This window comes from Melospiza melodia, unplaced genomic scaffold (assembly GCF_035770615.1).
Source record: "Melospiza melodia melodia isolate bMelMel2 unplaced genomic scaffold, bMelMel2.pri scaffold_233, whole genome shotgun sequence".
Classification (NCBI taxonomy): domain Eukaryota; kingdom Metazoa; phylum Chordata; class Aves; order Passeriformes; family Passerellidae; genus Melospiza; species Melospiza melodia.
In genome coordinates, this window is record NW_026948560.1 from 73,179 (window position 1) to 89,526 (window position 16,348).

At 59.8% G+C, this 16,348-nt stretch overlaps 1 protein-coding gene across 1 annotated transcript in view; it reads left to right on the forward strand.

Annotated features, from left to right (window-relative positions):
* Positions 1-16,348, forward strand: part of LOC134433667 (spectrin beta chain, non-erythrocytic 4-like) — a gene marked incomplete at its 3' end in the record, with an annotated part of 66,793 nt that overhangs the window by 12,460 nt on the left and 37,985 nt on the right. Inside the window, exons 11-16 of the mRNA XM_063182433.1 lie at positions 4,412-4,714; positions 5,312-5,462; positions 8,429-9,308; positions 11,056-11,193; positions 12,323-13,091; positions 16,128-16,330. Coding sequence (XP_063038503.1) covers positions 4,412-4,714; positions 5,312-5,462; positions 8,429-9,308; positions 11,056-11,193; positions 12,323-13,091; positions 16,128-16,330 — 2,444 coding nt within the window. The remainder of the gene's footprint in view (positions 1-4,411; positions 4,715-5,311; positions 5,463-8,428; positions 9,309-11,055; positions 11,194-12,322; positions 13,092-16,127; positions 16,331-16,348) is intronic.

The window sequence follows — 16,348 nt, forward strand, 5'->3', positions numbered from 1 at the left end:
TATGGGTGGTGGGACCTTGTTATGGGTGGTGGGACATCATTATGGGTGGTGGGACCTCGTTAGGGATGGTGGGAACTCGTTATGGATGGTGGGACCTTGTTATGGATGGTGGGACCTCATTTTGGGTGGTGGGACCTCATTTTGGGTGGTGGGAACTCATTTTGGTTTGGAGACCTCATTATGGGTGGTGGGACCTCATTATGGACGGTGGGATCTCGTTATGGATAGTGGGACCTCGTTATGGGCGGTGGGACCTCGTTATGGGCGGTGGGACCTCGTTATGGGTGGTGGGACCTCGTTATGGATGGTGGGACCTCATTATGGGTGGTGGGAACTCATTATGGGTGGTGGGACATCATTATGGATGGTGGGAACTCGTTATGGGTGGTGGGACCTCATTATGGGTGGTGGGACCTCGTTATGGATGGTGGGACCTCGTTATGGATGGTGGGACATCGTTATGGGTGGTGGGACCTCGTTATGGGTGGTGGGATCTCGTTATGGGTGGTGGGACATCATTATGGGTGGTGGGAACTCGTTATGGGTGGTGGGACCTCGTTATGGGTGGTGGGACCTCGTTATGGATGGTGGGAACTCGTTATGGGTGGTGGGACCTCGTTATGGATGATGGGACCTCATTTTGGATGGTGGGACCTCGTTATGGGTGGTGGGACCTCATTATGGATGGTGGGAACTCGTTATGGGTGGTGGGACCTCGTTATGGATGGTGGGACCTCGTTATGGGTGGTGGGACCTCGTTATGGATGGTGGGACCTCGTTATGGGTGGTGGGAACTCGTTATGGGTGGTGGGACCTCGTTATGGATGGTGGGAACTCGTTATGGGTGGTGGGACCTCGTTATGGATGGTGGGACCTCGCTATGGGTGGTGGGACCTCGTTATGGATGGTGGGAACTCGTTATGGGTGGTGGGACCTCGTTATGGATGGTGGGACCTTGTTATGGATGGTGGGACCTCGTTATGGGTGGTGGGACCTCATTATGGTTTGGAGACCTCATTATGGGTGGTGGGATCTCATTATGGGTGGTGGGACCTTGTTATGGATGGTGGGACCTCATTATGGATGGTGGGACCTCATTATGGGTGGTGGGATCTCGTTATGGATGGTGGGACCTCATTATGGATGGTGGGACCTCATTATGGGTGGTGGGATCTCGTTATGGATGGTGGGACCTCATTATGGATGGTGGGACCTCATTATGGGTGGTGGGATCTCGTTATGGATGGTGGGACCTCATTATGGATGGTGGGACATCATCATGGATGGTGGGACCTCATTATGGATGGTGGGACATCATCATGGATGGTGGGACCTCGTTATGGGTGGTGGGACCTCGTTATGGATGGTGGGACCTCGTTATGGGTGGTGGGACATCGTTATGGGTGGTGGGACCTCGTTATGGATGGTGGGACATCATTATGGGTGGTGGGAACTCATTATGGGTGGTGGGACCTTGTTATGGGTGGTGGGACCTCGTTATGGATGGTGGGACCTCGTTATGGATGGTGGGACCTCGTTATGGGTGGTGGGAACTCGTTATGGGTGGTGGGACCTCGTTATGGGTGGTGGGACCTCGTTATGGATGGTGGGACCTCATTATGGGTGGTGGGAACTCATTATGGGTGGTGGGACCTTGTTATGGGTGGTGGGACCTCATTGTGGGTGGTGGGACCTCATTATGGATGGTGGGAACTCGTTATGGGTGGTGGGACCTCATTATGGATGGTGGGAACTCATTATGGGTGGTGGGAACTCATTATGGGTGGTGGGACCTCGTTATGGGTGGTGGGAAGTCGTTATGGATGGTGGGACCTCGTTATGGGTGGTGGGACCTCGTTATGGGTGGTGGGATCTCGTTATGGGTGGTGAGACCTCATTATGGATGGTGGGACCTCGTTATGGATGGTGGGAACTCGTTATGGGTGGTGGGACCTCGTTATGGATGGTGGGACCTCATTTTGGATGGTGGGACCTCATTATGGGTGGTGGGACCTCGTTATGGATGGTGGGACCTCGTTATGGATGGTGGGACCTTGTTATGGGTGGTGGGACCTCATTTTGGATGGTGGGAACTCATTTTGGGTGGTGGGACCTCATTTTGGTTTGGAGACCTCATTATGGGTGGTGGGACCTCATTATGGGTGGTGGGACCTCGTTATGGATGGTGGGACCTCGTTATGGGTGGTGGGACCTCGTTATGGGTGGTGGGACCTCATTATGGGTGGTGGGACCTCATTGTGGGTGGTGGGACCTCGTTATGGGTGGTGGGACCTCATTTTGGATGGTGGGAACTCGTTATGGATGGTGGGACCTCATTATGGATGGTGGGACCTCGTTTTGGATGGTGGGACCTCGTTTTGGATGGTGGGACCTCGTTATGGGTGGTGGGACCTCATTATGGGTGGTGGGACCTCATTATGGGTGGTGGGACCTCGTTATGGGTGGTGGGACCTCATGGAGGGCGGGTTGGACCTCCTTGATGATGCTGGACTGGTGGGACCTCCTTGACCATGAAGGGCTGGTGGGACCTCCACGATGTCCTCATTGACCATGGAGAGAGGGGTTGGACATCCTTGACCAGGGAGGGACCTCCTGAACCTTGGAGAGGGGGTTGGACCTCATTGGCCATGGAGGACTGTGGAACCTCCTTGACCTCCTCACTGAGCATGGAGAGGGGGTTGGACCTCTTTGATCATGGAGGTCTGGTGGGACTTCCTTGGCCATGGAGGTCTGGTGGAACCTCCTCGACCTCCTCATTGACCGTGGAGAGGGGGTTGGACCTCATTGCTTATGGAGGTCTGGTGGGACCTCCTCAATCTTCTCATTGACCACGGAGACCTGGAGGAACCTCCTTGACCTGGGAGAGGAGGTTGGACCTCATTGACCATGGAGGGCTGGTGGAACCTCCTTGACCACGTGGTTCTGGTGGGACCTCATCAGGCTCCTCCTTATTGACCACGTGGTTCTGGTGGAACCTCATCAGGCTCCTCCTCCTTGACCACGTAGTTCTGGTGGGACCTCCTCAATCTCCTTGACCACGTGGTTCTGATGGAACCTCATCAGGCTCCTCACTGACCACGTGGTTCTGGTGGAACCTCCTTGACCACGTGGTTCTGGTGGAACCTCATCAGGCTCCTCCTCCTTGACCACGTGGTTCTGGTGGAACCTCATTGACCACGTGGTCCTGGTGGAACCTCATCAGGCTCCTTATTCTGGTGGAACCTCATCAGGCTCCTCCTCCTTGACCACGTGGTTCTGGTGGAACCTCCTCAGGCTCCTCATTGACCACGTGGTTCTGGTGGAACCTCATTGACCATGTGATTCTGGTGGAACCTCATCAGGCTCCTCCTCCTTGACCACGTAGTTCTGGTGGGACCTCCTTCACCACGTGGTTCTGGTGGGACCTCCTCAATCTCCTTGACCACGTGGTTCTGGTGGAACCTCATCAGGCTCCTCACTGACCACGTGGTTCTGGTGGAACCTCCTTGACCACGTAGTTCTGGTGGGACCTCCTCAATCTCCTTGACCACGTGGTTCTGGTGGAACCTCATCAGGCTCCTCACTGACCACGTGGTTCTGGTGGAACCTCATTGACCACGTGGTTCTGGTGGAACCTCATCAGGCTCCTCCTCCTTGACCACGTGGTTCTGGTGGAACCTCCTCCTCCTCCTCCTTGACCACGTGGTTCTGGTGGAACCTCATTGACCACGTGGTTCTGGTGGAACCTCCTCCTCATTGACCACGTGGTTCTGGTGGAACCTCCTTGACCATGTAGTTCTGGTGGGACCTCCTCAATCTCCTTGACCACGTGGTTCTGGTGGAACCTCATCAGGCTCCTTATTCTGGTGGAACCTCCTTCACCACGTGGTTCTGGTGGAACCTCATTGACCACGTGGTTCTGGTGGAACCTCATCAGGCTCCTCCTCCTTGACCACGTAGTTCTGGTGGAACCTCCTTGACCACGTAGTTCTGGTGGAACCTCATCAGGCTCCTCACTGACCACGTGGTCCTGGTGGAACCTCCTTGATCACGTGGTTCTGGTGGAACCTCATTGACCACGTGGTTCTGGTGGAACCTCATTGACCACGTGGTTCTGGTGGAACCTCACTGACCACGTGGTTCTGGTGGAACCTCATTGACCACATGGTTCTGGTGGAACCTCCTTGACCACGTGGTTCTGGTGGAACCTCATCAGGCTCCTCCTCCTTGACCACGTGGTTCTGGTGGAACCTCCTCCTTATTGACCACGTGGTCCTGGTGGAACCTCCTCAGGCTCCTTATTCTGGTGGAACCTCCTTCACCACGTGGTTCTGGTGGAACCTCCTCCTCCTCCTCCCTGACCGCTGAGGACCCCACCCCACCCGTGTCCATGTCCACGTCCCCCCTCCAGGACAACTTCGGCTACGACCTGCCGGCGGTGGAGGCGGCCATGAAGAAGCACGAGGCCATCGAGGCCGACATCTCCTCGTACCAGGAGCGCGTGCAGGCGGTGGTGGAGCTGGCGCTGGAGATGGAGGCCGAGGGCTACCACGACGCGCGGCGCGTGGGCGCGCGCCGGGACAACGTCCTGCGGCAGTGGGCGCTGCTGAGCGAGCTGCTGCGCGCCCGCCGCGCCCGCCTCCAGCAGAACCTGGCCCTGCAGAAGATCTTCCAGGAGATGGTCTACATGATCGACTGGATGGAGGAGATGCAGGTGGGGACGGTGGGGACGCGGAGGAGATGAGGGGCGGTGGAGAGCTGGGGAGGGTTGAGGAGCGCTGGGAGGTTCTCCATGGGGTTCGTGGTGGAGGTTCTCCATGGGGTTGGGTGGTGGAGGTTCTCCATGGGGTTGGGTGGTTGGGGTTGGATGGTCAAGGTTCTTCATGGGGTTCATGGTCAAGGTTCTCCATGGGGTTCATGGTCGAGGTTCTCCATGGGGTTCATGGCTGAGGTTCTCCATGGGGTTCGTGGTCGAGGTTCTCCATGGGGTTCATGCTCAAGGTTCTCCATGGGGTTGGATGGTTGAGGTTCTCCATGGGGTTGGGTGGTTGGGGTTGGATGGTTGAGGTTCTCCATGGGGTCCATGGTTGAGGTTCTCCATGGGGTCCATGGTCGAGGTTCTCCATGGGGTCCATGGTTGAGGTTCTCCATGGTGTTCATCGTTGAGGTTCTCCATGGGGTCCATGGTTGAGGTTCTCCATGGTGTTCATCGTTGAGGTTCTCCATGGGGTCCATGGTTGAGGTTCTCCATGGTCGAGGTTCTCCATGGGGTTTGGGCGTTTCATGGTGACGCCGTTCGGTTCTCCTGCAGGTTCTCCTGGTCTCCAAGGACTCGGGGAAGCACCTGCTGGAGGTCGAGGACCTCCTGCAGAAGCAGGGGCTGCTGGAGGCCGACATCGCGGCGCAGAGCGAGCGCGTCCAGGCCCTCAACGCCGCCGCGCTCCAGTTCTCCGAGCTGGACGGTAACGGGGCCACCAGGGTGGACAACCTGGGCACGGGGAGGCGGTGGGCCTTGGGAAGGTCTGGTGGACCTTGGGAGGGTCAGCTATGGGCTTGATGGACCATGGGAGGGTCAGCTGAGGTCTTGATGGACCACGGGAGGGTCAACTATGGGCTTGATGGACCATGGGAAGGTCAGCTGAGGTCTTGATGGACCATGGGAGGGTCAGCCAAGGGCTTGATGGACCATGGGAGGATCTCTTGATGGACCATGGGAAGGTCAACCAAGGTCTTGATGGACCACGGGAGGGTCAGCTGAGGTCTTGATGGACCATGGATTGGTCAACCAAGGTCTGATGGACCATGAAGGGTCAACCGAGGTCTTGATGGACCATGGGAGGGTCAACCGAGGTCTTGATCGACCATGAAGGGTCAGGCAAGGTTTTGATGGACCATGGGAGGGTCAGCTGAGGTCTTGATGGACCATGGGAGGATCTCTTGATGGACCATGAAGGGTCAGCCAAGGTCTTGATGGACCATGGGAAGGTCAGCTGAGGTCTTGATGGACCATGGGAGGATCTCTTGATGGACCATGGGAGGGTCAGGGAAGGTCTTGATGGACCATGGAAGGGTCAGCCAAGGTCTTGATGGACCATGGAAGGGTCAGCCAAGGTCTGGTGGACCACGGGAGGGTCAACTATGGGCTTGATGGACCATGGGAAGGTCAACCAAGGTCTGATGGACCATGGGAGGATCTCTTGATGGACCATGGGAGGGTCAGCCAAGGTCTGATGGACCATGGAAAGGTCAACCAAGGTCCTGATGGACCATGGGAGGGTCAACTATGGGCTTGATGGACCATGAAGGGTCAGCCAAGGTCTTGATGGACCATGGGAGGATCAGCTGAGGTCTTGATGGACCATGGGAAGGTCAACCAAGATCTTGATGGACCATGGGAGGATCTCTTGATGGACCACGGGAGGGTCAACTATGGGCTTGATGGACCATGGGAGGGTCAGCCAAGGTCTGATGGACCATGGAAAGGTCAACCAAGGTCTTGATGGACCACGGGAGGGTCAGCCAAGGTCTTGATGGACCATGGGAGGATCTCTTGATGGACCACGGGAGGGTCAACTATGGGCTTGATGGACCATGGGAGGATCAGCCAAGGTCTGATGGACCATGGGAGGGTCAGCTGAGGTCTTGATGGACCATGGGAGGATCTCTTGATGGACCATGGGAAGGTCAGCCAAGGTCTTGATGGACCATGGGAGGGTCAGCCAAGGTCTGATGGACCATGGAAAGGTCAACCAAGGTCTGATGGACCATGGGAGGATCTCTTGATGGACCATGGGAGGATCTCTTGATGGACCATGGGAAGGTCAACCAAGGTCTCATGGACCATGGAAAGGTCAACCAAGGTCTTGATGGACCATGGGAGGGTCAACTATGGGCTTGATGGACCATGAAGGGTCAGCCAAGGTCTTGATGGACCATGGGAGGGTCAACTATGGGCTTGATGGACCATGAAGGGTCAGCCAAGGTCTTGATGGACCATGGGAGGATCTCTTGATGGACCATGGGAAGGTCAACCAAAGTCTTGATGGACCATGGGAAGGTCACTGAGGTCTTGATGGACCACGGGAGGGTCAGCTGAGGTCTTGATGGACCATGGGAAGGTCAACCAAGGTCTGATGGACCATGAAGGGTCAACTGAGGTCTTGATGGACCATGAAGGGTCAGGCAAGGTCTTGATGGACCATGGGAGGGTCAGCCGAGGTTTTGATGGACCACGAAGGGGCCATTCAGGATCTTGGTGGGCTATGGAAGGGTCAGCCCATGATCTTGGTGGCCCACCAAAAGGTCAACCAGAGGTTTTGGTAGATCACGGAAGGGTGACCCCAAGGTTTTGGTAGATCATGGAAGGGTCAACCCATGATCTTGGTGGCCCATCAAAGGTTGACCCAAGGTTTTGGTAGATCACGGAATGGTGACCCCAAGGTCCTGGTGGGCCCTGGAATGTCCATCCCAAGGTCTTGGTGGACCCTGGAATGTCCAACCCAAGGTCCTGGTGGACCCTGGAATGTCCACCCCAAGGTCTTGGTGGGCCCTGGAATGTCCACCCCAAGGTCCTGGTGGGCCCTGGAATGTCCACCCCAAGGTCCTGGTGGACCCTGGAATGTCCATCATCCCAAGGTTTTGGTAGATCACGGAATGGAACCCAAGGGTTTGGTAGATCATGGAATGGTGACCCCAAGGTCCTGGTGGACCCTGGAATGTCCACCCCAAGATCCTGGTGGACCCTGGAATGTCCATCATCCCAAGGTCCTGGTGGACCCTGGAATGTCCATCACCCCAAGGTCCTGGTGGTGGACCCTGGAATGTCCAACCCAAGGTCCTGGTGGGCCCTGGAATGTCCATCACCCCAAGGTCCTGGTGGTGGACCCTGGAATGTCCAACCCAAGGTCCTGGTGGACCCTGGAATGTCCATCATGCCAAGGTCCTGGTGGGCCCTGGAATGTCCACCGCAAGGTTTTGGTAGATCATGGAACAGTGACCCCAAGGTCCTGGTGGGCCCTGGAATGTCCATCCCAAGGTTTTGGTAGATCACGGAATGGAACCCAAGGGTTTGGTAGATCATGGAACGGTGACCCCAAGGTCCTGGTGGACCCTGGAATGTCCATCACCCCAAGGTCCTGGTGGGCCCTGGAATGTCCAACCCAAGGTCCTGGTGGGCCCTGGAATGGTGACCCCAAGGTCCTGGTGGGCCCTGGAATGTCCATCCCGAGGTTTTGGTAGATCATGGAAGGGTCAACCCAAGGGTTTGGTAGATCATGGAATGGTGACCCCAAGGTCCTGGTGGGCCACCTCCAGGCTTGGAGGAACCCTCTGAGATCCTGGCGCCCAGCCCGGAGCAGCGCCCGGCGCTTGGCGTCCTCTCCTTCCTGGGCCCCCTCCCGCCCCCGCCTGAAGGTCTTCTCCTGTCCAGGCTACCAACCGTGCGACCCGCAGATCATCTGCAACCGCGTCCACCACGTCGGCGCGTGCCTGGAGGAGCTGCGGGACCTCGCCGCCAGGCGCCGCGCGGAGCTGGAGGCCTCGCGCCGCCTCTGGGCCTTCTTCCAGGAGATGGAGGAGGCCGAGGCCTGGATGCGCGACAAGGAGAAGATCCTGGCCGCCGGCGGCTGCGGCCGCGACCTCAGCAGCGTCCTGGCCCTGACGGCCGAGCACCGGGCGGCGCTGGGCGAGCTGGGCCGCCGCCGCGCGCTGCTGCGCCGCGCCCTGGACCGCGGCGAGGAGCTGGCGGCGGCGGCGCGGGAGCCGCCGGGCGGCGCCGCCGGCGTGCGGGAGAAGATGCGCGAGGTGCGCGCGCGCTGGAGGAAGCTGGAGGAGAGCACCGGGCTGCGCCAGCGGCGCCTGGAGGAGGCGCTGAGCTTCTTCCGGTTCCGCGCCGACGCCGACGAGCTGGTGGCCTGGCTGCGGGACCTCTACCGCGTGGCCTCCAGCGACGACTTCGGCCACGACGAGCACTCGAGCCGGGCGCTGCTGCGGCAGCACCGCGCGGCGCTGGAGCAGCTGGAGCGGCACCGCGGCGCCGTGGCCGGGCTCCGCGGGCAGCTGGCGCTGCTGGCGCCCGAGCGGCGCCGGGCCGTGGAGGCGCAGATCCGCGTGGTGGAGGCCGAGCGGCTCTTCGGCGAGGTGGCCGAGGTGGCCGTGCTGAGGACGCAGTGGCTGCGCGACGCGCTGGCCGTGCACCGCATGTTCGGCGAGCTGCGCGCCTGCGAGCTGTGGCTGGACGAGAAGGAGCTGTGGCTGGAGAGGGTGGAGGTGCCCCAGGAGATGGACGAGGTGGAGGTGGTGCAGCACAGGTGGGTGGGGAAGGTTCTCCATGGGTTCTTCATGGGGTTGGGTGGTGGAGGTTCTCCATGGGGTTGGGTGGTTGAGGTTCTCCATGGGGTTGCAGAAGATGGAGGTGCCCCAGGAGCTGGATGAGGTGGAGGTGGTGCAGCACAGGTGGGTGCTGCAGGTTCTCCATGGGGTTCATGGTGGAGGTTCTCCATGGGGTTGAGGCTCTTCATGGGTTTGGGTGGTTGAGGTTCTCCATGGGGTTGGAGAAGATGGAGGTGCCCCAGGAGATGGATGAGGTGGAGGTGGTGCAGCACAGGTGGGTGGGGAAGGTTCCTCGTGGGTTCTTCATGGGGTTGAGGTTCTTCATGGGGTTGGGTGGTGGAGGTTCCTCATGGGGTTGAGGTTCCTCATGGGGTTGAGGTTCCTCATGGGGTTCATGGTTGAGGTTCTCCATGGGGTTGAGTAGTTGTGGTTCTTCATTGGGTTTGGTGGTCAAGGTTCCTCATGCGGTTGGGTGGTTGAGGTTCTCCATGGGGTTGGAGAAGATGGAGGTGCCCGAGGAGATGGATGAGGTGGAGGTGGTGCAGCACAGGTGGGTGCTGGAGGTTCCTCATGGGGTTCATGGTGGAGGCTCTCCATGGGGGTTGGGTGGTTGAGGTTCTCCATGGGGTTGGGTGGTGGAGGTTCTCCATGGGGTTGGAGAAGATGGAGGTGCCCCAGGAGCTGGATGAGGTCAAGGTGGTGCAGCACAGGTGGGTGCTGGAGGTTCTCCATGGGGTTCATGGTTGAGGTTCCTCATGGGGTGGAATGATTGAGGTTCTTCATGGGTTTGGGTGGTGGAGGTTCTCCATGGGGTTGAGGTTCTTCATGGTTTGGTGGTTGAGGTTCTCCATGGGTTTGGGTGGTTGAGGTTCTTCATGGGGTTGAGGTTCTTCATGGGGTTGGGTGGTTGTGGTTCTTCATGGTGTTCATGGTCGAGGTTCTCCATGGGGTTTGGGTGGTTAGGGTTCTTCATGGGGTTTGGGTGATTGAGGTTCTTTATGGGGTTGGAGAAGATGGAGGTGCCCGAGGAGCTGGATGAGGTGGAGGTGGTGCCGCACAGGTGGGTGCTGGAGGTTCTCCATGGGGTTGAGGTTCTCCATGGGGTGGAATGATTGAGGTTCTCCATGGGGTTGAGGTTCCTCATGGGTTTGGGTGGTTGAGGTTGGATGGTTGAGGTTCTTCATGGGGTTGGGTGGTCGGGGTTGGATGGTCAAAGGTTCCTCATGCGGTTGGGTGATTGAGGTTCTCCATGGGGTTGGGTGGTTGAGGTTCTCCATGGGGTTAGGTGGTCCAGGTTCTTCATGGTGTTCATGGTTGTGGTTCTCCATGGGGTTGGGTTGTTGAGGTTCTTCATGGGGTTCATGGTTGAGGTTCTTCATGGACAGTTGAGGTTCTTCATGGGGTTGGGTGGTTGGGGTTGGATGGTCGAAGGTTCTTCATGGGGTTGAAATTCTCCATGGGGTTGAAGTTCTCCATGGGGTTGGGTGGTCGAGGTTCTCCATGGGGTTCGGTGGTCCAGGTTCTCCATGGGGTTGGGTGGTCGAGGTTGGGTGGTCGAGGTTCTCCATGGGGTTGGATGGTCGAGGTTCTCCATGGGGTTCGGTGGTTGAGGTTCTCCATGGGGTTGGGTGGTCGAGGTTCTCCATGGGGTTGAGGTTCTCCATGGGGTTGGGTGGTCGCGGTTCCTCGTGCCCCTGGTGGACCTGCCCGTGTCCTCGTGCCCAGGTTCGAGAGCCTGGACCAGGAGATGAACAGCGTCATGGGGCGCATCCTGGACGTCAACCAGGTGGTGCAGCAGCTGGTGGACGGTGGCCACCCCAGCTCGGACGAGGTCCGCTCCTGCCAGGACCACCTCAACAGCCGGTACGGCCTGGGGGGGACACGAGGTGGACCTCGACCTGCCTGGGGTCTCCATGGTGGGGTTGGAGACTCAACCTGAGGTTCTCCGGTGCTGGGAGGTCCCTGGGAGGTCCAGGTGTCCACTGGAATGGTCCAAGCCCATCCTGGAGGCCTGGAAATGATCTCAACCTTCTTGAGGTCTCCTTGGTGGGAGGAGCTTCGTGTGGGGCTGTCTGGAGACCCCAAACCTGAGGTTCTCCAGTGGTGGGACGTCCCCATGGGTTCCACCTCTCCAGGACAATGGTCCAAGCCCATCCCAAGGGTCCTGGAATGATCTCAACCTTCTTGAGGTCTCCTTGGTGGGAGGAGTTTTGTGTGACCCCCACCCTGAGGTTCTCCGTGGTGGGACGTCCCCATGGGTTCCACCTCACCAGGACAATGGTCCCAGCCCATCTTTGAGGTCTCCTTGGTTGGGGACAGCTTTGTGTGACCCCCACCCTGAGGTTCTCCGTGGTGGGACGTCCCCATGGGTTCCACCTCTCCAGGACAATGGTCCAAGCACATCCTGGGCGTCCTGAAATGATCTCAAGGTTCTTGAGGTCTCCTTGGTTGGGGACCTTCATGTGGGGCTGTGTGGAGACCTCCAACCTGAGGTTCTCCAGTGGTGGGACGTCCCCATGGGTTCCACCTCACCGGGACAATGGTCCAAGCCCATCTTTGAGGTCTCCTTGGTGGGAGGAGTTTTGTGTGATCCCCAACCTGAGGTTCTCCGTGGTGGGACGTCCCCATGGGTTCCACCTCTCCCGGCCACCATTCCAAGCCCATCCCAAGGGTCCTGAAATGATCTCAAGGTTCTTGAGGTCTCCTTGGTTGGGGACCTTCATGTGGGGCTGTCTGGAGACCTCCAACCTGAGGTTCTCTGTGGTGGGACGTCGCCATGGGTTCCACCTCACCGGGACAATGGTCCAAGCCCATCTTTGAGGTCTCCTTGGTTGGGGAGAGCTTTGTGTGACCCCCACCCTGAGGTTCTCCGTGGTGGGACGTCCCCATGGGTTCCACCTCTCCCGGCCACCCTTCCCAGCCCACCCCCAGGTTGCTCCTGCTCCTGGTGGGCCCCATCCCACCTCAGCCAAGTTCTCGCCCCCGTCTCCAGCTGGAACCGCGTGGTGGAGCTGGTGGAGACCAAGAAGAGCCAGCTGAGCTCGGTGCTGGAGATCCAGAACTTCCTGCTGGAGTGCGCCGAGATGGAGGCGCAGCTGCGCGACAAGAGGAGGTCCATCGAGGCCACCCAGTCCGGCGGCGGCGGTGGAGGTGACCTGGGCGGCGTGGTGGCCCTGCAGCGCCGCCTGTCCACCACGGAGGCGGCGCTGGTGGCCCTGGAGCCGCGTCTGGCCGAGCTGCAGCGCGAGGCCGAGCTGCTGTCCCGCGCCCACCCCGGGCGCGCCCTGGAGGTCCTGCTGCCCCTGGAGGAGCTGGGCCGGCGGTGGGACGAGCTGCAGAAGACCTTCCGCGGCTGCCGGGACGCGCTGGCGGCGGCCGGGCGCCTGCAGCGCTTCCTGCAGGACCTGGACGAGTTCCTGGCGTGGCTGGTGAAGAGCCAGGCGGCCGCCGGCTCGCGGGAGGTCCCCGGGGGCTTGGCCGAGGCCGAGGAGATGCTGAACGCCCACGTGGCCCTCAAGGAGGAGATGGACGGGCGCGAGGAGGACCACGCGCGGCTGCAGGCGGCCGGGGAGCTGCTGCTGGGGCTGGAGGACGTGGACGCGGCGCAGGTGTCCCTGCGGCAGTGGCTGCAGAAGGTGGACGCGGGCTGGGGGAAGCTCCTGCAGAGCTGGGACGCGCGCAGGGAGCTGCTGGTGCAGGCCCAGGTTCTCCACCTGTTCCTCAGGGACGCGCGGCAGTGCCAGGGCGGCCTCGAGGGCCAGGTGGGCACGGGGGTGGAGAACGTGGTGGTGGGGTGGGGTTGGAGAAGGTCTGGGAGAAGGTCTGGGTGGAGGACATGGTGGTGGGATGGGGTGGGAGAAGGTCTGGGAGAAGGTCTGGGTGGAGAACGTGGTGGGGTGGGGTTGGAGAAGGTCTGGGAGAAGGTCTGGGTGGAGGACATGGTGGTGGGATGGGGTGGGAGAAGGTCTGGGAGAAGGTCTGGGAGAAGGTCTGGGTGGAGAACATGGTGGTGGGATGGGCTGGGAGAAGGTCTGGGAGGAGATCTGGGTGGAGAACGTGGTGGTGGGATGGGGTGGGAGAAGGTCTGGGAGAAGGTCTGGGTGGAGAACGTGGTGGTGGGATGGGCTGGGAGAAGGTCTGGGAGGAGATCTAGGTGGAGAACATGGTGGTGGGATGGGGTGGGAGAAGGTCTGGGAGAAGTTTTGGGTGGAGAACGTGGTGGTGGGATGGGTTGGGAGAAGGTCTGGGAGAAGGTCTGGGTGGAGAACGTGGTAGGGTGGGGTTGGAGAAGTTCTGGGAGAAGGTCTGGGTGGAGAACATGGTGGTGGGATGGGCTGGGAGAAGGTCTGGGAGGAGATCTGGGTGGAGAACATGGTGGTGGGATGGGGTTGGAGAAGGTCTGCCAGGTGGATGTGGTGGTGGGATGGGATGGGAGAAGGTCTGGGTGGAGAACATGGTGGTGGGATGGGGTTGGAGAAGGTCAGGGAGGAGAACGTGGTGGAGAACATGGTGGAGAACATGGTGGTGGGATGGGATGGGAGAAGGTCTGGGAGAAGGTCTGGGTGGAGAACGTGGTGGTGGGATGGGCTGGGAGAAGGTCAGGGAGGAGAACGTGGTGAAGAACATGGTGGAGAACATGGTGGTGGGATGGGATGGGAGAAGGTCTGGGAGGTGGAGATCATGGATGGGTTAGAAGGTCTGGGGTGGTGGAGATGATGGATGGGTGATGGGTGGGAGAAGGTCTGGGAGGTGGACATGGTGGTGGGATGGGATGGGATGGGAGAAGGTCTGGGTGGAGAACATGGTGGTGGGATGGGCGGGGAGAAGGTCTGCCAGGTGGACGTGGTGGTGGGATGGGAGAAGGTCTTGATTGATGGAGATGATGGATGGGTGATGGGTGGGAGAAGGTCTGGGAGGAGGACATGGTGGTGGGGTGGGGTTGGAGAAGGTCTGCCAGGTGGATGTGGTGGTGGGATGGGATGGGAGAAGGTCTGGGTGGAGAACATGGTGGTGGGATGGGCTGGGAGAAGGTCTGGGGTGGTGGAGATCATGGATGGGTTAGAAGGTCCTGGTTGATGGAGATGATGGATGGGTGATGGGTGGGAGAAGGTCTGGGAGGTGGACGTCGTGGTGGGATGGGATGGGAGAAGGTCTGGGAGGTGGACATGGTGGTGGGATGGGCGGGGAGAACATTTGGGAGGTGGACATGGTGGAGAACGTGGTGGTGGGGTGGGGTGGGAGAAGGTCTGAGTGGAGAACATGGTGGTGGGATGGGGTTTGAGAAGGTCTGCCAGGTGGACGTGGTGGTGGGATGGGAGAAGGTCTTGATTGATGGAGATGATGGATGGGTGATGGGTGGGAGAAGGTCTGGGAGGAGGACGTGGTGGTGGGATGGGGTGGGAGAAGGTCTTGGTTGGTGGAGATGATGGATGGGTGATGGGTGGGAGAAGGTCTGCCAGGTGGACGTCGTGGTGGTGGGATGGGAGAAGGTCTGGGAGAAGGTTTGGGTGGAGAACATGGTGGTGGGATGGGATGGGAGAAGGTCTGGGAGGTGGAGATCATGGATGGGTTAGAAGGTCTGGGGTGGTGGAGATGATGGATGAGTGACGGGTGGGAGAAGGTCTGCCAGGTGGACGTCGTGGTGGTGGGATGGGAGAAGGTCTGGGAGGAGGACCTGGTTGTGGGATGGGATGGGATGGGCGGGGAGAAGGTCTGGGAGAAGGTCTGGGAGGAGGACGTGGTGGTGGGATGGGAGAAGCTCTGGGGTGGTGGAGATGGTGGGTGGGTGATGGGGACAATGGTTGGGAGAAGGTCCCGGTTGATGGAGATGGGTGGAAGGAGATTTTGGGTGGTGGGAATGGTTTGGAGAAGGTCTTGAGTGATGGACTTGGGTGCCACCAGCCCCTGCTGGGTGGACTTGGGTGGTGGAAGGTCCTGGTGGGTGGACTTGGGTGTCCCCAGCCCTGGTGGATCTCCTGTGGCTTTCAGGTGCCACCAGCCCCTGGTGGATCTCCTGTGGCTTTGGGTGCCACCAGCCCTGGTGGATCTCCTGTGGCTTTGGGTGCCACCAGCCCTGGTGGATCTCCTGTGGCTTTGGGTGCCACCAGCCCTGGTGGATCTCCTGTGGCTTTGGGTGCCACCAGCCCTGGTGGATCTCCTGTGGCTTTGAGGTGTCCCCAGCCCTGGTGGATCTCCTGTGGCTTTGGGTGTCCCCAGCCCTGGTGGATCTCCTGTGGCTTTGGGTGCCACCAGCCCTGGTGGATCTCCTGTGGCTTTGAGGTGTCCCCAGCCCTGGTGGATCTCCTGTGGCTTTGGATGTCCCCAGCCCTGGTGGATCTCCTGTGGCTTTGAGGTGCCACCAGCCCTGGTGGATCTCCTGTGGCTTTGAGGTGCCACCAGCCCTGGTGGATCTCCTGTGGCTTTGGGTGCCACCAGCCCTGGTGGATCTCCTGTGGCTTTGGGTGTCCCCAGCCCTGGTGGATCTCCTGTGGCTTTGGGTGTCCCCAGCCCTGGTGGATCTCCTGTGGCTTTGGGTGCCACCAGCCCTGGTGGATCTCCTGTGGCTTTGGGTGCCACCAGCCCTGGTGGATCTCCTGTGGCTTTGGGTGCCACCAGCCCTGGTGGATCTCCTGTGGCTTTGGGTGTCCCCAGCCCTGGTGGATCTCCTGTGGCTTTGAGGTGCCACCAGCCCTGGTGGATCTCCTGTGGCTTTGAGGTACCACCAGCCCTGGTGGATCTCCTGTGGCTTTGAGGTGCCACCACGCCAAGGCCATCTCAGATGTCCCCAACCCCACCAGGAGACCGCGCTGGCCCACGCCGAGCTGCCCGACTCGGTGGAAGGGGTGACCAAGGCGCTGAAGAAGCACAAGGACTTCACCACCACGCTGGAGCTCAACCTGCAGAAGGTCCAGCTGGTCCTGCAGGCCGGCGAGAGCCTCCAGCGCCAGGGCCACCCCAACAGCGACCGCGTGGCCCAGGCCGTGGAGGAGCTGCGCGACAGGTGGGGCCACCAGGAGAC